At 39.9% G+C, this 21108-nt stretch overlaps 2 protein-coding genes across 2 annotated transcripts; one reads left to right on the forward strand and one right to left on the reverse strand.

Moving 5' to 3' along the window:
* Window positions 1-383: 383 nt before the first annotated feature.
* LOC135485601 (basal body-orientation factor 1-like) lies at window positions 384-9318 on the reverse strand. Its single transcript, XM_064767810.1, has 11 exons — window positions 9179-9318; window positions 7655-7774; window positions 6959-7148; window positions 6526-6669; window positions 6105-6185; window positions 5817-5887; window positions 5330-5543; window positions 4511-4782; window positions 4010-4162; window positions 1520-1687; window positions 384-1393 (listed from the first exon to the last, which is right to left on the reverse strand). Exons 1-11 carry the CDS (start codon window positions 9229-9231, stop codon window positions 1267-1269), a joined length of 1593 nt encoding a protein of 530 aa, XP_064623880.1. The 5' UTR covers window positions 9232-9318; the 3' UTR covers window positions 384-1266.
* Window positions 9319-9495: 177 nt separating this feature from the next.
* LOC135485602 (ectonucleoside triphosphate diphosphohydrolase 5-like) lies at window positions 9496-18987 on the forward strand. The gene is made up of 12 exons (XM_064767811.1): window positions 9496-9604; window positions 11144-11505; window positions 12764-12843; window positions 13215-13358; window positions 13779-13890; window positions 14319-14404; window positions 15032-15111; window positions 15471-15608; window positions 15833-15990; window positions 16178-16234; window positions 16580-16686; window positions 17170-18987. The coding sequence occupies exons 2-12, from the start codon at window positions 11223-11225 to the stop codon at window positions 17254-17256; spliced, it is 1332 nt and encodes a 443-aa protein (XP_064623881.1). The 5' UTR covers window positions 9496-9604; window positions 11144-11222; the 3' UTR covers window positions 17257-18987.
* Window positions 18988-21108: the final 2121 nt, after the last annotated feature.

A 21108-nucleotide genomic window follows, 5' to 3' on the forward strand; every position in this document is an offset into this window, starting at 1 on the left:
GACAGCATTTCCAATAGGGACATACAACTCCCAAGAGCCTGCATCTGAGGCTGGTTGTGACAGCATTTCCAATAGGGACAAACAGCTCACAAGAGCCTGCATCAAGGATGAGACAGGTTGTGACAGCATTTCCAATAGGGACACACAGCTCACAAGAGCCTGCATCAAGGATGAGACGGGTTGTGACAGCATTTCCAAGAGAGACATACAACTCCCAAGAGCCTGCATCAAGGATGCGACTGGTTGTGACAGTATTTCCAATAGGGACATGCAACTCCCAAGAGCCTGCATCAAGGATGAGACTGGTTGTGACAGCATTTCCAAAAGGGATATCGTCTTCCCAGTCTTGAAGTTGAATTCACATAACAAAGAAGTTGCACAGAGTGTAAAATTTATTAGCAGTTGAGTTCATCTATATTCACAACAGGGTTTTTTCAGAATCTCCTATTGGTGCAGAACAGAATTTCAGAGGAGAAATGACACAAACAACAGTGGAAGCAACTTTCTAAGACGATTTTTGTCTTCAATATTGTTTTTTTAGCAGGTGTCTTTTGATCCAAACATCTATATAATTTTGATAAAATGAGCCAAAAAAAGAATAGCAAGCTGCCATTTCAAACTATCATTTTAATTTGCAGCTAAATAAAATCACTCAGCACCTGGGTCCAATATCAAATAGTCTCGTGCAAAAACACCCTTAAGCATTAAATCACAAATAAAGCAAATGGACGGATGGGCAAAGTAACCAAAGGCATCACCTGGAATAAGACTGCCAACAGCCTCTGCAGAAAAATTCACATCTGATGGCCGGAAACATTGGAGAAGATTGCGAGGATTTATTTTTCCAAATCCTGGTGATGCCATTGGAAACTCTTTGTATGAACATGATAAAGTAGAATCTGTTTATATGATATTTACATAATATACACGAAAGATTTTCTGACAGGATATCCTTAACAAATTGTTTGTTTGGCATATCCTTATCGACAAAATAGATAAGAGGACACCATCTACCCATCCTCAAAAATTTTGGATTTTTCAGTTTTGAGGGGTGGTAATACAGCTTTTAGTCCATTCTCCAGAAATCGGACTTATCATCACTACAACAAGTTTTTTCCAATAACAAGTTTCCATATCTTTAGCATCCCGTTACCTTGGAATCCAATGACTTACGCCAAATCTATCCAGTAACTTTAAGTTCAAGAGTCAAATAAATGGATTTTATTGTCCATAATTCATAAGTTTAACTGTCCACTCAAGTTTCGTCTATGACACAGTCAGCTCTGATTGGCTCTCTGCGTGTGGAATCATGGGTAATAGTGGTCGGATTCCACCGTCGTCCTCGATTCCAGCTTGCGTCAGGAACGTTGCATCCTCCGGGTCATCAAATAATCTGCAAGAAAAAGTTTGAAAGATTACATAAAACAAGACACACATGTAGTGTCAATGAAAGGGCCTACTGCTGGAATCAACAGCGTAACTATTTAATTGATTGTCTGATTGATTGATTGGCACTCACCCTTCTCCTTGGTCGATACCTTGTAACTGTTTCTGCTGTATGGGTGGTAGGGCCGGGCATTTTTGTGTGTCTTTGGCACCGTTCATTTTAGCAAAGAGATATCGCAGCACTCGTTCTTTTTGTTCCCAGGTTAGGTCCGCCACATCCACCTTGCCAGAGAGGTCAAGCCTGGAAAGGAAAAAAGTATATCATTCGAGCATTAGTAAGTTTATAGTTCTGTCATTGATACCTCACTGTTCATTGGTATTGGTTGTCTCACCAAACACCGCGAGGGTGGGGCTACATTGTTGGCCGAAACCGTGGCAGGAGCCAAGGTTGAAACAATATGACAGCACCACCCTGGGGAGTGTTTGGGGCCCAAACCAATACCTACAATGAGGTGTCAATTTCTATTCTAAAACACCTTAAACCAAACCCTGAAATATGATTTGACTACCTCAATATTTCACACCAACTATAGTCAGTTATGGTTGCCCTATATATTACATAATTGCTTACATCACAAAGCTCCTCTGTTATAGTTTTCTTAACCTGACAAATGTACTGCTATTGATCCATAATGCATAACTTTTTGTACTGCACTTTGTGATCGTTTTGGGGCACATAATTGGGGTACCACGCATAATTAATCATAATCACTCATATGATCAGCGACAATGATAATAATGGCATTGTTAGAAAATGTGAAATCAGAGGGTTAAGCGCTGGCGCTGAATTAGACTAGGATACTTCATGAACCTTGGATTAAGAGACAGTTTGATTAAAATATATATTATCCATTCCAATCATATATTTTATCATCACCATCAGAAACTCATGTTAAAATATCAATATCAATGATCACATGTAATCATGAGGTAGTTCTCTGAGAGAATATTGAAAGTCGCGCAAATTTGCATCAATCGAATTACACAACAGCTAAAAGTAACGAAAGTCATAACAGGATGTCCGGTGTTCTCCCCACTGAGGCACTCTCTGATTGAGCAAGGGATCAATGATTTTTATGCCAATAAGGAAGGCACAAAGCGCAAATGTGACTCGCTCTACCAAAACTAGGCGCTTGTTGCATCTGAACTTGACAGGTTGATACGGACCTGTTGTTCATTTCCCTATTGTAGACCTTTTGTGAAATCTATTACAAACTGATTTGGTTACATTTCACCAAAGGTCTACAATAGGGAAATGAACAACAAGTCCGTATCAACCTGTCAAGTTCAGATGCGACAAGCGCCTAGTTTTGGTAGAGCGGGTCACAAATTTCGTCAGATTATTATTGGTGTGGAGAACACTGGATGTAACAACAATACTTAGGACTGAGGATTACAGGAAACTTTGAAGTTGGGGAAAAAAGAGAAAAGGATCAGTCAGTGACTCGTTAACAACAGCAACATGCAGTTTCTATTTAAGGCACTCCTGCTGTCGAATCAAGAATGCTGGGGTAGACCTGATGTGCAGACCAAACGCCGAGGTGAAAGTTGGGGGTTTTGGATCTATATGCTGAGGTCAACCCCATGGTCTTGATTAGGCAAAGGAGCTACAACAAGCTACACATTTTTTCGTTATCTATCTGAAAGAGCTCATAGTGCCAACAAATTTAAACACAACGGTCCTTAGTTACGATACCAAGGACCACTTTGATAAAAAAGAGGCTTAACGCATTTTCCATTACAAACGCCCAGCAACCAAGGCCTTTTACTATTAGCCTGTATCAACAAAAGACCCGAGAAATAAGAAAAATAAAAACATGCAAGGTGATGGGGATTACGACAAGGTTAGCATATACTCACTTCAACATTTTCCTTTTTTGCAAAAATTAATCAAGGAGTGGGATTGTGAATTTAAAATTATTTTTCCATATTTTATTTTTGGGACGCAAACATGATTGATGTTAAATGTTTAGCAAGGAACAATTTTACGATGCAGATGATTCAAAGACAAGATTTACCAAACTAAAGTTTCACCACCACAATCGCCATATTGGCTAATTTGCAATAAATTGAATGAATAACACTATAATAATAGTAAGCCATCAATTGTAAAGTCACCAAGCTTATTGCTTTTAATATCAAGTCCCGAGTAGAAACACTAAAAGCATTTAAAACCAAATAACATGGGTTTTTTAATGATGCAGTAACATCCGACTAATGTATAGAGAAGAAGAGAACTCTCAGAAGGATCACCGCTGTTTTGTCTTTGAGTCCGCGTGCAAGACACCTGACCCTACTTGCTTCTTTCCACCAATCTGTAAATCGGTACCCAGCAGGCAGAGATGGCAAATCATCAAAGTAATTGTAATCCTGAGCGCTGTATTGTAGCGGCAACTAGGACTTGTAGTACTTCCAGAGAGTGGAGCTTGGATCATGAATGGACAAGCCAGCAGCTATGGGTAGTTAGGTAAAGTGCATTGAGCAACTGAAACCAGTTGGATTTAGCACTTAATAAAAGTCTCAGTATCGTTATATTTTGTGAGGTGTTGACTGGCATACTTACAATCTTTCGGCAGCCTCCAGATCTTTGAACACACTGTTAGTGCTCGTGTCGGATTTATTAAATGTTCGTATCTTGGGGAAGTTGCCTTTTCCTACATGTGCCGTCAGCATTTTTTGTTGGTAGGCAAGCTGAGCATCCTTCCTATATTGGGTCCTAATAAAAAAGCAAGATATATATAGTGAAAATAGTGTACTGTATGTAGTGTTTCTTGGAAAAACGGCCCTGTAAACAAGCACGGATTTTCACCAAAATAAGAAAGAGAGTCTTTTAGAATTTGCAAAATGACCCTGAAGATTTAGGACAACAACATTTGATTAACTCAGAACTGATTATTGTAGAATTATCATCATTTCTGGTCATACATGTCATAAGTCAAAAAATAGGCCACTTCAAAGGCCTGTGCCGGTCCAAAAGACTTGCAAATTCTAAATGGTCCACACAACTGGATCACTGGTCTGAATTCTGAAGAGCAGTTTGTCAAAAGGTGGTTACGTCACTCACTGATTTGCTGCAATTTCCATTTTGACATGCTCCAACGAATCCAAGAAAAACCGTTCCATCTCCGTCCTCTGGTCGAGAATATTCCTGGCCAGTCGTTTCACTTTGTTCATCTCTCTATTCTTCAATTCCACCATCCGCTGTAGCTTGACAAGTTCTTTCTGCGTCGACTCATTGTGTATTCTGTTTGTATGAATTATCTCGTCCTTCTCGACTTCAAACTCCCTCGCCATGTGGCTCAGCGCAGTCTCTAACGTTTCAACCTTTGCTTGAAGCTGTGAAACAGAATGGCAAGAAAAATAGTTTACCCAGTACATGATGTGCATATTTCTCGACTGATTGACTTTTAAAGAGTCAATGTAGAATGATAATGAGAACCATCAAGGCTGACATATCACGGTGTGTCACCTTCACAGCTTGCTCTAGATGAAGAAATCTAAATGATAGTTGACCACGAGTGGTCAATATAACCCTGCTTCAGCACATTCGGCCGATCTTGCTACTATACAATACCAATGCTTGCAGAACTAATTACCAGTACGTGTATAACAAGAACTTTTCGAGCAGTCACGTCCCTCTTGCAGATGTGACTCTGTGGCGTTCAGCAGTCAGAGGAAATGCGGCTGTCTTTATGGCAAACAACCAGGTCAACAGCAATCACTTTCATAGCAAAAAAGGGGCAATAAACAAATCTGTCCTTTCATTTGACCATTCATTTGAACTTGTCTTTGATAATCAGTTTCTACTCCTCAGATTCACAGAAAACTGCTGCTCACAGTCATGAAAAAAGACTTACAAACTGCTAACTTAAGAAATACTGACCTCTTTTATTTGATGTTTCTGGTTGCGGGACTGTACCACCTTCTCCTGTATCATCATCTCGTTCAACTCCTTGTCTCCTTTCAAAGTCTCATTCTCCTCATCCAGGGTGTGCTTGATCTTCTTCAGCTGGTCACCTTCTCGCATGTGATAGTTGAGAGCTTCGGAAACACGCACATTCTCCTTGTAAACCGATCGTGTTGTCTCATCAAGGTTACTGTAAGAAAATGATGAAGGATCACTTGGTTGGTGTAGACTAGTGAATGGTTTCCAACAGGTTTCATTTCCTGGATAAGTTTTGTGGGGAAATCATTTTCTTCAAAAACAGTTTAATTTTTTTTCATTGATCTATGCATTTTCCAACTGATTTTCATCACATATCAACTCGTATTCACATTTCTAGGGCTAAATCACCTCATACATATCAAACATATTTCTAGGTCTAAAATGAAACAAAATGATTTTTGCTTCGTGCCTTATTGTGACTTACGCAATAGCCTCTGTGTGAGCTTTTTCTGCTAACTCGGCAATCTTTTGGTTGGCCTCCTGTTGTAGTCTCATCTAGAGCAAGAGAAAGAAATACATTCAGAGAAAATGTAAAGATAAAACATGAAGCTACCGATACACAAGAACAGTATTTTCCTCCTCAGGCTCAGGCTCAGGTTCAAATCAAGTGTGCGCACGCTCTCGAAAATGAGTTTGGTTACCATTCTAACTGCACTACACAACCCATTTTCTTATCATTACAATTTCATTTTGATTCATCTTAAAAACTCACCTTTTCCTCAAAGAATTTCTGTTCCATCTTTGTGAGCGTTCCCTTGTGATCACGGTTCGCTACATGCATCGATTCTTTAATCTGTGAAAAAATATGTGTTAGGTTATGAAAAACAAGCAAGAATCGAAGGGATCCAATACCGAGTCATGAGCCCTGAACCCTGAGACAAGTGAAAACAGAATCATCAGGCTGTAATTGGCACCAATTATAAATCACAGCATCGCCACTGACACCACAGTCTAGAACTAACTCTGAAGATAACTGAATTACTGACCATCTAGTTACTTGTAATGGACTAAAAACTCCCAAATCCCAGTTGAACGAAGACAAATTCTATGGGCCATAATTGGTGCCAAGCAGAAACGTCAGTGATATGCACTAGATTTAAATTGAAGGCCTCACAAATATTGTATTTGCTGACCTCATCCAGTTCCTTCTGCATCTGTCCCCTCTTCCTCCTGAACTCTTTGACAAGTTTCAGTTCACTCTGCATCAATACAACTTCATCACTCTTCAGCTTCACTTGATCCTCAAGCATGTTGATCTGGTTACTCAGGTCATTGATCTGCAAAAAAACCATAAAATAGATTTTTCAAAAAAAATCCAAGCAAAAAATTCCTTGGTCACAGATGACACTACTGTTTTTTTCAGGGAACACATGCACATTATTCCAGAGGTATGTTTAACCTGAACCTCGATGTGACACTGACAGCCTGTTTTAAGAGTAGAAGTCAGGACAGCAGTGTTTCTAGTTCTACAGAAAAATATAAGTGTCAAGTCAGACTATCATCATTAAAAATTTGCCAGGCAACAGTAAATTTCTTCTTTCATATTTCAATTAAAAGCATACTTACAATATCTTGTTTTTCTTTCTTTTGGCTCCGTTTAAGATCCTTGATTTGCTGGTGTAACTTCTCAATCTGGTCATCTTTGTCTTGGTCCTGTTTGCGTAAGAATGTAATAACGTCGATGGTATCTTTTTCAGTCTGCTGCATCTGATTTGACAGAGCGTCATTTTCGACCATGAGTTTCTTGGCATTGTCCCTGGAGAAAAAAAATAAGAAGTTATCATTTTATGTCTTACACTTCCATGTATTTTCACGTCACAAACACTTAAAATATAACACTATTAACAGCACAAACCATTACACGTCAAAATGCAAAACAAATGAATACAGAGGGGTATATTATCACAAAGATTGCTCTAATAAAGATCCTACTGACTATACTACTCGTATTGGTATTAATAGCAAGAATAAATAAAAACTAGTCTTAATGAATTCTTGGACGAGGAATAGCACCTTGAAACATTATATTGCTGGCATTATTTCAAATTAAAGTAGGATGACAGTTTCTGACCTTTTGTCAGCTTGATGGCAAGCAAATCCAAAGAAAACTCAATTTTATAGCATGAAAACTACCATCTAACAAGGCTGTATAAGTTACCTATACATGAGCACAACAAACTCCATGTTGGACTGTTTGCTTTATTCATAATGTGATATCAAACGTCACAAACTTATTTTTCAGACAGTTTCCGCTGTACTTACTTGTATTCCAGACGTGACTTCTCTGTTATATCAAGTCTCGTTTCCCATAGTTTAGCATTAGCTGAAGCTAAAGCAACTTGGCTATTCTTCTTTTTCTCTTTCTTCCCCTTTCCCTTTTTCCTATAATTAAACATTAAACAAATTATGGTCTCAGTGTGCAACTTGCGGAAATGGAATGGATGTAATAATGACGTGTATGTAGTAAGTACAAATTGTGTACTTTGAAATGGACTGCTACTTTAAAAAAATGTGATAACTGATAAAATAATGAAATTATTAAAATACGATTCATGATTATGATAAAATACACTTTTTAAAAGCCCTGAAATTAAAATAGAAGCACTGGACCAAAAAGTTGCACAATAATAATAATAATAAATAAAGTTAAATTTATAAAGCGCTGTTTCCATTTGAAAATGTTCAAAAGCGCTCCCCACTATAGTCGACAGTCATTAGTTGCGTGAGAAATGTTTTCTGAAAAGCTCAGTTTTTAGAGCCTTCCTGAACTTGTTCAGAGTGTCCTCCTGGCGTAGGCCTTGGCCGAGAGAGTTCCAAGCCAATGCGGCCGCTGAGCTGAAAGCTCTCCCGCCAAAACTCGAGCTTTGGAACCGTGGGGTGACGAGAAGGTTCTTGTCCGCAGATATAAGGTGAATTTGGTTGATAACAGACATGACAGATGGTTTCTAAATGTACAAACAAAGTGAGAACAAAATAACCACTTGAGCTATTGATGTGAATGTGATCGTACTTAGAATACTTCACCTCTGGCATATCTAGTTGTAAACAGTGTCAGTGAGATAGAGTTCCAATGTATCTCAGAAATATTTTTCTGAGTTTGACTGTGATGTGAATATCAGCCGATAGCGATACAGTGATGGATTTTCACTCAGTGAAAATAGTGAACATGCCTTGTGAATAGTTTTGACCTTGATAGTCTGAGGAACATCACGAAACAACAAGCAGATTGTATATGTAGCCTAACTTACGATCCCTCAAACGAGGAGTATGAATATGATGTAAAGTATTGAACAGAGTCAGCACTACTGCTGGCACTGCTGTCTGAACGCCTGCAAGGGGAAGGATTTTTCAGTATGAATGAATGGGATGTTGTCCATGGGACTACAAGTACAAGGTTGCCAAGCTGTCAACTGACGACAGTAGGCCTACTAACATTGCGCGATATGACATGTATTATTGTATCACCACTTCTTTTCTGCAACAGCACGCGTTGCCGTTTCATCATCATGACATCCCCAGTTGAGACTTGAGTTGAGTTAATTAGTTACGTCATCAAGATGTTAATTCTGGTTCTGGTCATCAGTTAATCAGTGTCATTGTAAATCTTTGTAAAATGTAGGCTTAGGCCTACATGTAGCCCTGGCCCTGGGCCTATACTATATGATGATTATCCCCAAACTTGACATGCTTGAATTGAAATGAAACCGAGTGAAATCTATTTTATTCACTTGTTGAGCAATAGGCCTATCAACACCACTTGCAAGGCGATTAAGATGAATTACACACCCTCCTTTTTTTCCTTTCCCCTTTCCCTTGCCCTTTTTGGCTTTCTTCGGCATTTTGACGGTTTCTTGGGGTTAAAAATGAGAAGAAATTAATCAAATTTTTGGTCAGAACTCAGAACTTGTCACTCGTCGGCCATATTGTTTTTGTTGCCACGACAACAAAGTTTAAAAAGCGAAACCACAAACAAATATTTACCGTTTTCCATCTAAAACATTGTCAATTTAATTGAAAACATTCCTAATCATATTTATCAAATTTTCAAAAAAGTCCTTTGCGTGTCAAGTGATAAAACTAGTCATGTGATACCATAATTTCGATACTGATCAAAATGGCGGTAGCTCAAATTTGTTGACGTGTAAAGATTCTCAATTTCACTCGATAAAGCTGGCTCTAATTAATTTATCTGTCATTATACACACACGAAACGTAAGTCATACTTTTCTTAATATTTTTTTCCCTGGTTGAAGTTCAAAAAGATGTGATCGAACTGCTTTATTGACATTTGTGCACGAAAAAGGGGAGCGATGTTGTTTACTAAGTTAGTAACTTAGGCCGAGGCCTAGACCTACTTGGTTACTTGAACTTAGTTAGAGACTTCCTCATCTGAGGCAGGAGAACCCCTGCTTGCGGAACGAGTTTACAATCCCGATCACACCCCAAAAAAAGGTCATCGGTTGACTAACCAAGCACCACTGTTCAATGGATTTATAGTTGAATGCGATCAAACTTAACTAGTAGGCTACGTCATTTCCGATCGGGGATTCTAAAGTTTAGCCCTGCTTGCTTCTTGCAGGGTAATAATTCGTCTTGTTACGTTTATTCCCGATAGTAGTCGAAATAAAAAGAACAGATAAACAGAAAAAAACGTGTTTAGGCCTATAGGTCTTTGAAAGCACATTTCGGATATATCCCTCCTATATACCTTTTCTGAATAAATCATCCGAAATGTGCTTTCAAAGACCTTTAGGCCTAAACGCGTTTTTTTCTGTTTATCTGTTCCGCTTTTTATTTCGCGCACTGCTAATGCCACAAGTACCACGGCGATAAAACGAGATTGTAAGAAACGTCCTCGTCCCTAAGATCCGTAAGCCAGGCAAAAAGAAGCTGGGTGCTGTTTGTCTAGTGTAGTGGCACCCAGGGTGCTTATTGTCCAGTCGATCTCGAACCAGGGTACCATTTGTCGGCACCCAGGATGACATCCACCCTTTCAGCTCTACAAGTGTTGACTTGTTATTACATAATCATAATGATTTATGTGCATACTGCATGTGCATGTATGTATGTAGACGTCATGAGATACACAGATCGAAGAGAAAGGCTGGAAGAATCCATCCGGTCATCAATATTGACACCACGAAATGACCCTCTGACGTAATATCTTTGAATATTCGTCTTCTTCTTCGCGTTAACCTCATACAGTCAATCCTGTTTGTGGGATGTATGTACTCGGTCTTCCTCCGCAATTCCACAGAGACGCCGTACAGTTGATCCTGTATGTTAGCACCACTTGGCCAGATTTCTTGTCTGTGGCCTTTGTGCTGAGAGCAGTCCTGTAGTACATGGGTCATTGTCATTGGTACCGTATTGCAAGGGCATTGCTCGGTGTCTCCGATTCTTTACTTGTGGAACAGGTGGTATCGCATCAATGTTCGTTTTTCAAACAAAAATGGCTTCTAGCAGGACTGTGACATCTCCAAACAGGATAATTGAAAAACTATTGAACTGTAATAAACAAGGCACTAGGACTGGCTGTATCCATAGGCCTGCCTGAGTGTCACAAGCCTTGTCCAAAACGACCTCACAACCCTAGCAAAAATGATTATTAGAGATCGAAATTAGTGTTATTCTTGGTGTTATACTACAAGTGGCGGCACATAGTGGCAGGTAGGGTCATTATCCACCTGGCTAGGTAAATCCCATGCCGGAGTTGTCCCTTTAATTGAACTCTAATTAAATCCATTTCAGGAAGGTCACATCATTTGAACACAATCAACATGAATGCTGTTTATCAAGCCCTGGATTGAATGAGTGGTTTGCCCTAGATATGTTCTATACCATAAAATTCAAGATACCATACCTCGACTGTTGGAAAGGCAGACTTCTGTCTGTCGCAATGGCGTCTGCTCTGGTGCTTGTTGTGCTGTTTTGGAGCCTCTCCCATGGGTTTCTCCCCAGGGCATTGTCCGAAAGGATGCCGGAAATTCTGATTGAATCCTTAGGGGTGCCCCCGGTGGGCGTGGCGAATGCAACAAAGTTGTATGGAATCATGTTTGATGCTGGAAGCACAGGCAGCAGGATTCATGTCTATAAATTCTTCAGAAACAAAGGTAAGGTTTCATGCGTGTATACCTTGTAGGCCTATGTGGTGATGGAATCACGTGTAAACTTAGTTCGAGAGGAGGCAGTAAATAAGACTAGTTAATGAGTGCTCTAACCAGGTCCCTTAGATCTCATTTTGTGCTCCTGTTTTTGAGAAGGTGCATGTAGTTCAGTTAATTCAACTCTTCACAACACTTTTCTCTTTTGCCCCCTTTCAGTCTTTTGAAATGTCAAAATCTTTAAAACACGTTTGGATAGGCCCTAAGCCTTGTTTCACCATGAAGCCCTACGTTCTCAATATCTGCAGTTGTTCAACTGCAAACAGACTATATGTGCATACGTAGTTAGATATTTTGCTTTGTCGTTGTGACTCAAGGCACCTGGCGCTTACAGTGTATAAGCTTTTCCTCTAGGTCAAATCTAATTGGCCTACATAAGAAAGGTCTTCCAGATCTGCCTAGGTGGAGAGATAAGTAGAATGGGTTAAGGACCAGGTGTGCACACTTATAAAAAATATTGCACATGTTGTAACATGAATATGCTGAATTTTGACGACATTTACTTAACCCTTATGTAATATATTGCCAGATGTTTTTATCAATAATTCATAATAATATCATAGGAATCTTTTGTGAATTCCTACTAAATTTCTGTTGCGGCGAAAAATTGGGACGACATTTACTTAACCCTTATATAGATAGTAGTAATATATTGCCAGATGTTTTTATCAATAATTCATAATAATATCATAGGAATCTTTTGTGAATTCCTACTAAATTTCTGTTGCGGCGAAAAATTGGGACGACATTTACTTAACCCTTATATAGATAGTAGTAATATATTGCCAGATGTTTTTATCAATAATTCATAATAATATCATAGGAATCTTTTGTGAATTCCTACTAAATTTCTGTTGCGGCGAAAAATTGGGACGACATTTACTTAACCCTTATATAGATAGTAGTAATATATTGCCAGATGTTTTTATCAATAATTCATAATAATATCATAGGAATCTTTTGTGAATTCCTACTAAATTTCTGTTGTGGCAAAAAACACTCTTTTTTTCCCCAACGCATTTTACTTTTTAGATTTTGTCAAGGGGTGGGGCTATTTGGCTGCAAAAAAATGCTGTCTTGTGAGGTTTTTTCTTGGTAGTTCACATGCACCTTTTCTGTTTTCATCCTACTTAGCATGGAAGAAGTTAAATATGAAATTACGATGTACGTAGTTGATTGTTTACATGTATTTTGTGTATCTTTTCAGAGGGGTCTCTTGACCTTGAAGGAGAGGTATTTGAACAACTCAAGCCTGGATTATCCTCATATGCTGATGATCCAGTAAAGGTGTGTTCATGTCGCTTTCAGCTAATAGCTAATGGAGTGCAGCAAATCAATGAAGACCTAAAACAGCTGATTTTTGTCTGATACCAAATCTGAAAACAGTTATTCTCTGTTGCCTAGCGACCAAAGGTTCTGTTGCCAGTCAAGAGCCACAGTATCCAGTGAACTTTTCTACAGAACAACTACATTGATATGAACTGTAGTCATTCATATATGTGCATGTGGGACCAGTGGGTCAAACTCAACAAAATTCTTCAGATACAGAATTATTGGTTATGGATGCCTAGATGCAAAAGTCCATAGATCAGAAAAAACTTCTTTGCTTGTTTTTAGGGCCTACTGATGAATAAAACAATGTCTCCACTTTTTTTCAGGGTGCTGAGAGTCTGAAGCCTTTGCTGGAAATTGCCAAGAAAACCATTCCTGAAATGAAATGGAAGAGTACTCCTGTCGCTTTAAAGGCAACTGCCGGTCTACGGTTGTTACCGAAGGAGAAGTCGGAAGCTTTACTTACAGAGGTAAGGGCAACTCTAAATTGTCTGGGAAAACCTTTTTGTACCAAGTTCATTTTCTTTCAAGGCAATCAAAGCAAGGCAGTTAATTGCTGACACCAATATATGACAAGTAGCCTTTGGCAGGTCACTTTACCTTGCTTGCAATGCCGTTGAATCGAATGAGATGTTATACACCTTTCCAGAAATGGGGCGCTGAGTGTCCGAAATAGTGATGTCATAAGGGAAACTAGGCCTTAATATGGTGGAGGGACAAAGGAGATAGTCATGGTTGACCAACACACTTGAATGCCTTTAATGACGGACAAGGGGGAAAAGTTAGTTCCAATGCAAGCCACCAATTTCGGGAAGCATGTATAGTATAGCATGTATAGTAGCATGTATAGTAGCTTCTTCACTGATGTCTATATTGTTTATTCCTTTTAGGTCACTAGATACATAAAGTCCTATCCATTCTCTCTCATCGATGACGGTGTGGCCATCATGGATGGCACTGATGAGGGCCTGTTCAGTTGGGTCACGTTAAACTTTCTTCTGGGTGAGTATTTCTCATTCTGGTATCGTTTTGCAATAAATTCAACTTTGCTGGTCTCTCAGCAGTCTCGGGCTCAGCTCATGTCTTTTCAATGCTCTGTCGGATATCTCCAATGTCTTTGTTGATAGAGTTATGTGGCATTCATGTATTGTGTGGCCCATGAGGAATTGACAATGTCATTCCCGCTAAGGCCTCCAGTTTGCTGCCTTAGGCATGTTAATATTGACAGTAGATTGATTTCCAGATAATCCTATCATAATATACAATATACAGTATTTGCTCTTTTGAAAAAAAGTTAAAAGACTGGTTAATATTTTACCTTTCTGAGGTCAAAGTGTCAATGACTATACCAGTCATCGTCTTGAATGCCTGAACAGTTATCTTATAGAGTGTGTTTTTCTCATGTTAAAAGTTGCCTTGTGATATTTCAGGGCGAATAAATAATATTGACAGTACACATGGAATGATGGACCTGGGAGGGGGGTCAACACAAATCACTTTCTACCCCACTGTCTCAGTAAGTGATGAAATTTGTTGCTAGTTTTGAGATCATTATCCACCGTGTTGAGTAGAGTAATGGTTTGGAGGGGGAGAGTGGCTTTCCAGGCATTGTTTGGTTCAAACATTGGTCTGGTCACTGCTTTGCCCTCCTCAAGTTGACCCTGTGTGTAATAATAGTGTCCGCAGCTACTTGATAGATGGGAGCAGGTGATCAGATTCAGACAATGTACCAGCCTGATCAAAACAGTCCAAGTTCCAAATTGGAGAGAGGGACATCTGCCCGTGTGACATGGTGAATATGACTGTGGAGCACATCCTGGGGAGATGTCCCAGATTGGTAACCGTAAGGAACAGCATTTGGTCTAAGGGGACTTGCCTTCATGACCAGCTTTATGGATACAAGAACAGTTCCCATATATCAACAGATCAAGAGTTACTCCTGTCTAGCAAATGCAAAGAAGAAGAAGAAGGTACACTTTGAGTGTTTCTGAGCATGTGAAGACTGATTACGGTACATTGACAGTAAATTTTGAAGTTGAAGCACTTCAAATCAGACTCTGGTAACTTAATAGTAATTTAAAGTTAAAAGTCGAGCGTTTTTCTCACCATTCCTCTTGCTTTCATTCCGGCTTTCTACTTCTAGGAGACACGTGGTAGCATGCAAGAAGACTTCAAAGTTAACTTTCAACACAAGAAAGAACAAGTAACACTATATACTCATAGGTAAGTTCGATTTTATTGCAGTTCTGTTTGAGAGATCAAATGAAAAGTGTTTGTGAGTTGACGTGAAACCTGACCTAATGCGATGCAATTCCTTTGGGCTAATCTTGCTGTGTTTTAAAAATGGTATGAGGAGAGGAGATATGAGTCTTTTAATACCTCCTCCAACAAAACATACTCTTCTGTCAGAGTGGCACGGTGGATAAGATCCTTGTTCTAGATTGACGTAGACTATCATTGTTTTTCCCCTTGAGGGTGTGGGTTGGATTCACAGTCTGGCTCCTATCCCCACCTGACTGTCCTTTTCTGCAAATTATCCAATTAAATGAAGATTCTCAAAAAATTTCATTTCCAATTCACAGTTATCTTGGCCTTGGCCTGATGTCGGCCAGAAAAGGCATTTTTGGAGGTAGTAAGGATGATAAGTCACTATCTAGTCTGTGTCTTCCTTCTAACCACCAAGGAAAATGGAAGTTCGGGGGAGAAAATTATGACGTCCGGTAAGGGAGAGAAGTTTTTTTTTTTTTTTCCAAGCTCATAAGAAATGAAACTTTTCACCATAGTATCTATTCGTAGTAAAATACTCTGTAAATCATGATATGTTACCATACATGTATTTGCTCATGACAGATTCAGGGTTGACCAAGTGTCACATTTGCTGCCAAATTTAGTGTGGAAATGTTGCGTTTTTAAGTTGATTATGAATTCTTGTATTTCATTTCAGCGCAAAGTGGATTGCCGATAAGGACCGCTTTGATAGCTGCTACAACCTAGCCAAGGCTGCGGTAGGAACTTCAGTGCGGGTAGAGAAGGAGGTCGATCAAGTCCCATTTTACATATTCTCATATTACTACGACAGAGCGGTTGATGCAAAATTGATAGGTGAGCTCACAAGGGGTTAATGTTTTCATTCTAGTTGTGACTTTTGGCAGTGTAACTAAATCTGTGATCATATATGTTGAGGTCTCCATGGTTCAGGAAGAGCACTGACAGCAAAATTTGTCCAGTTTTCTATTCCTGGTATTCGGGGAGTTTTCATGAGTTGTAACATTCACGTTTATTTTTACAGACGAACTAACAGGTGGTTCACTCAGGGTAAAACAGTTTAAGGAGGCCGCTCATAACGGTGAGTCAGAATTGCATGTAACCTTTGGGTAGCCACTTTGCTACATTCCTAAAGCTTTAGCTTCTGTGTAAATTGGGCCTATGAATGTGGGTGAGTTTGTGAAGTGATAAAAATTCTGAAGTTTCTTACCGTACGGGACCTCTGTGGATTCCTTCGCCTTCTTCTAACTCAACCCTTCATGGGCATTTTGCAAACGTAACCCTTTACTGAGCCTTGATCATGTGGGATAAAAGTAAACCCAGAAGAATTGTACTTTTCTTGCATTTTAGTTTCAACTAATAAAGCTACGAGTAATATGGTTATGCAGTCTAATGTTATGTGAGCATGCGTTGTGTTTATTTTCAGAGTGTGACAAGCCCTCAAAAGAGGAACCATTCCTGTGTATGGACCTTTGTTATATATCAGCTTTACTTCAAAATGGGTTTGGCTTCGCTGATGATACTGTTATACGTGTAAGTTAAGTTATATTATGCTGTAAAGGAGAGTTAAAGACTATTTGAAAAAGTCTTCCATAATGGCAGATCTGTGAAGGAGAAACACAGCAATAAGATTTCGCCTCTGATGTCCTTCCTGTCGTTAGGGCAAATCTGTGCTTGAGAAAGTTTCATCTCTGATGTCCAGTCCTTCCTGTCGTTACGGCAAATCTATGCTCAAGGCAGTTTCAGCAATAAGATGTCACCTGATATCCTTCCTGGTGCATACTGGTTATAATTCTGAATAACTTGATAGCTGCGGAAACCTGTGGCAATGATCTTTATACGTAATCCTTTGCCTTGCCTTTGGTCTGGGAGAGAGAGACTTTGTTACCTGATGTGCTTGCATTGCCCAGATGATATCTCCCTGAATCAATAAACCAGTTTATACTCTCGGCTGAATATACCTTATTGAAACCTTCCAATGCTCCTAGATTCTAAGAAGACTTCTCTTTTTTTCAGATGAAGAAGAAGATCAAGGGCGTTGAAACTGCATGGTGTTTGGGAGCAATGTTTAACGTCATGAACCAGCTGGAAGGGAACAGTTAATGTTGGAGGAACTTGAAGCTATTACATGGAGTTTATTCTTTGTCCGCAATTTTTTTTGCCCTTCTGCATTTCTGGTAGAAACACTGGCAAGAAGGTGTTATTCGCTGCACACCTTGCTACATTCCCTAATACCTAGCCTCCTTGGTTTAATGATAGGCAGAATAATGGGTCACATGTGTATTGGTCTTTCTTGGTTGTGTTTATGTCTTATTTATACCTCCATGGTTTATGACTGCGCATAATGTAGATATAGAACGCAGGAGATTTTGTGTATATATTTGTAATACATTGTAGTTGTAAAAGTTGAGGAACGTCGAGTGATTGGTTTAAAGTGATACTATGATGTGATTTACAACTTTGCGGAAATACGTCCGTTTTTAATTGTTGATCACAAATGTAAAGCTCAAATTTTCCATTTTTGATTAGATTTATTATAAAATCGCTGAATGTAAACCACCGCGACCGCGAAAATGTTCATGTTGTGACGTCACCAACGAAAACGTCGTCGGCGTAGCGCAATTTCAACGGCATCGAAGCGAGCCGTCCGGGCGGGATTAAACCAATTTCTAGAAAATGTGCATTTCGTTTTGAAAACCTTACCGATTTATGAGAAAGTGACATAGTCATTTGTCAAAAACAGCTAAAAGATTATATGGTGAAATTTGACCCGAGTTACCCCATAAGTCTACTGGGCAATTGCCCAAACTACTGATTGGCTCATCAGAGACCGTGCTTATCCAGGTTTCTGTAGAATTATGGTTCATCGCAGTTTAACTTCCCAGTCTAGTCTGTTACCAATTTATATAACAAGGTGGAGAGAAGCAAGTAGAGTTAGATGTCGAGTTAATCAAGTAAAAACGTAATTCCCACTAATGTAGGGCCTATCTGTCATTGTGATATCATGAATATATGTATATACGAGGGATATGTATATATATTTTGAAGTATTGGGTGAAAAATGAGATTTTTGTGTACACGTGATATTAGATACAAACCACTTAAACTATTGAAATATTAAACTATGTATAATGCGATTGAAATTTTCTATAGCTGATGAGAGCAACTATGTGAGTCACAACCTGCGACACATCGTAATTTGTTATTTGGTGCCTTGGAGGACGAAGTTGGTAATTCTGTTCTTCATAATCAAGAGTATTTTGTAGAGAAAAAGGGGGTAAACAGGCAAGTTGAGTGATTGACATAGCGCGTCATTAGTTATTTATCGCAATGTCTTGGTTTACTTTTCGCTTACGTATATCAAGAGTAAATAATAATAATAATAATAATAATGTTGGGATTTATATAGCGCAGTATCCAGGCTGTTCGCCCGCTCAAAGCGCTTTACATGCTCATTCTTGCTTCTAACAATCGTAATGAGAGAATAAAACTACAGTAGAACTTCTCTATTAAGGACACCCTTGGGACTGACAAGTGCTGTCCTTAATAGAGAGGTCAAATTGAATGGAAACAACCAATTTGGGACCAAGACTAGTGTCCTTAATAGAGAGGTGTCCGCTAAGAGAGGTTCTACTGTACTTGGTTTGAAGTGTTGTATAGTCATCTAAAAGTATTCAAAATATGTGTCATTGTAAGAGCAGAGTTGTGTTTCTGCATGGGATAGTCTATGATTATTCTGTAGTTCTTTTGTTGTTACTTTTTCTGTGTCTCTGTTTCTGTCTATTATTTTCTGAGTGTTTTTCATGTAATAAAACAGTCCTCTGACTAAATCACTTTTACAGAGTCATTTTTCATGGTTAAATGTCTAAATATCTTGGGTGGAAGCACGGAGACATGCCAAAACAGCCTCAACCCGGCCTCCGGAGGTGTCATGTTGAAAACCAAGTGCCGTGTTACAACCAATGAGATGCCTCTCTGTCACACCAAGTTTGGTTCACATTTAGCTTAAAGCTCACAGGTTCAAAATACTTTCCAGAGTAAGCCCAAGCTCAGTACTTGGGATGTTTGTGATGAGCATTTTGAGCTTCTACTGAATAAAGGCATTACAACCAACTATGTATAATGGCTATTTTCAGAAGAAGATCCAAGTCTCGATTTGTCTCTGGCTGACCATCACCCTGTGTCTCACCACAACCAATCCCTTGCAACAGACCGAATTCCCTGTCACAGTCGCTCTATCTGGAGTTGAATCTGACTGATGTGTAATGTGTCCCATCAGCCCCACTTCACACAAACTCCCTGTCACAACAGCCTTGAAAGTCTCTGGCTGAAGTGCCCTTGGTCCCATCATAACCAGTCTCTGGCAAAAGACACAGACCCCTGTTGCAAACAGCCCTTGGTTGTCTCTGGCTGAAGTGTCCTGCGCCCTATCACAACCAGTTTGTACCAAATGCTTTGTCACAACAGTCCTGGCTGTCTCCTTGCTCAAGTGCCCTTTATTCCATCACAATCAATCTCTGGCAAAAGCCCAAATTCCCTTGTCACAAGCAGTCCTTAGTTGTCTCTGGCTGAAGTGTCCCGTGCCCTATCACAACCAGTCTGTACCAAATGCTTTGTCACAACAGTCCTGGCTGTCTCCTTGCTCAAGTGCCCTTTATTCCATCACAATCAATCTCTGGCAAAAGCCAATTCCCTTGTCACAAGCAGTCGCCGGTTGTCGCTGGCTGAAGTGCCTTGTGTCCCACCACAACCCAAAGCCCAGTCTCAATCAGTCCCGAGTTGTCTCTGGCTAAACTTTCACCCTGTTTCTCATCGCAATCATTCTCTTGTAAAAGACCCAAAGCCCTTTCACAATCAGTTCCGAGTTGTCTCCTGCTAAGTTTGTACCCTGTGTCTCATCACAATCATTCTCTTGCAAAAGACCCAATTCCCCGTCACAATCAGTCATGAGCTTTCGCTGGCTGAAGTGCCCTATGTGTCATCGCAACCAGTTTGTCCATGGCTGTAGTGCCCTGTCATCACAGCCAAACCAGGGCAAAAGACTCAACTCCCTGTCGCAAACAGTCCTTGGTTATCTCTGACTAAAGTGTGTCCGATCACAGTCTGAGGCAACAGACCAAACAATTACAGCAGCCCCATACGTCTCTATCTGAAAATGTGCCCAGTTTTCCATTGCAATCTGTCTTTGAAAGAAGTACAATTTCCCGTTCACAATCAGCCCTAGCTACAGGGTGGTTCAGAAAAAAACTGTCCTGTGTTCCATTAGAACCACCTTATACAAGATGTCAAGTCACAATCAGCCCTGAGTTGTCTCTGAAAGGCCCCATGTCCATACAACCAGCCTATATCCAATGCCCTGTCACAATCAGTCCCAGGTTGTCCTTGGCTGAACTTGTACCCTGTGTCTCACCGCAACCAATCTCGTGCAATGGACCCAATTCCCTGTCACCGTCACTCTGGAGCTGACTCTGACTGAAGTGTCATGTGTCCCATCAGAACCACTTTGTGCCGAATCAAGTCTTGCATGGAAGTTCCCTGTTCCCCACTCTGGCAAAAGACCCAATGCCCAGTCACAAGCAGTCATGAATTGAAACTTGCTGAAGTATGATACCCTGTGTCCAGTCACAACCGATCCCTTGCAAAAGACACAGTTCCCTGGGACAGACACTCTGGAGGTGACTTAACTGATGTGACATGTCATTAGAACCACTTCATAGCAAATTCCCTGTCACATGAGTACTGAATGTCTCTGACTCAAATACCCTGCGCCCCAACATAACCAGTCTCTGACAAAAGACCCAATTTCCTGTCACAATCAGTTCCGAGTCGTCCCTGAAGTGCCCGGTGTCCCTGACTGCTGTGTCATACAACCAGTCTACATCCAATGCCCCGTCACAATCATTCCAGAGCTGCCTCTGGCTGAACTAATACCCTGTGTCTCGTCACAACCAGTCC

The sequence above is a fragment of the Lineus longissimus genome, chromosome 3, assembly GCF_910592395.1.
Source record: "Lineus longissimus chromosome 3, tnLinLong1.2, whole genome shotgun sequence".
NCBI lineage: Eukaryota > Metazoa > Nemertea > Pilidiophora > Heteronemertea > Lineidae > Lineus > Lineus longissimus.

Bases quoted from the DNA above. Each gene is read 5' to 3' on its own strand.
- LOC135485602 (XM_064767811.1), top strand. From the start codon at position 11,223: ATGTTCTATACCATAAAATTCAAGATACCATACCTCGACTGTTGGAAA. The intron at 15,991-16,177 runs GTGAGCTCACAA...TTATTTTTACAG, and splicing joins GGTTGATGCAAAATTGATAG to ACGAACTAACAGGTGGTTCA. The intron at 16,235-16,579 runs GTGAGTCAGAAT...GTTTATTTTCAG, and splicing joins TAAGGAGGCCGCTCATAACG to AGTGTGACAAGCCCTCAAAA.
- LOC135485601 (XM_064767810.1), bottom strand. From the start codon at position 9,231: ATGCCGAAGAAAGCCAAAAAGGGCAAGGGAAAGGGGAAAGGAAAAAAA. The intron at 7,775-9,178 runs GTGTGTAATTCA...GTTTAATTATAG, and splicing joins GGGAAAGGAAAAAAAGGAGG to GAAAAAGGGAAAGGGGAAGA. The intron at 1,394-1,519 runs GTGAGTGCCAAT...TTTTTCTTGCAG, and splicing joins GGTATCGACCAAGGAGAAGG to ATTATTTGATGACCCGGAGG.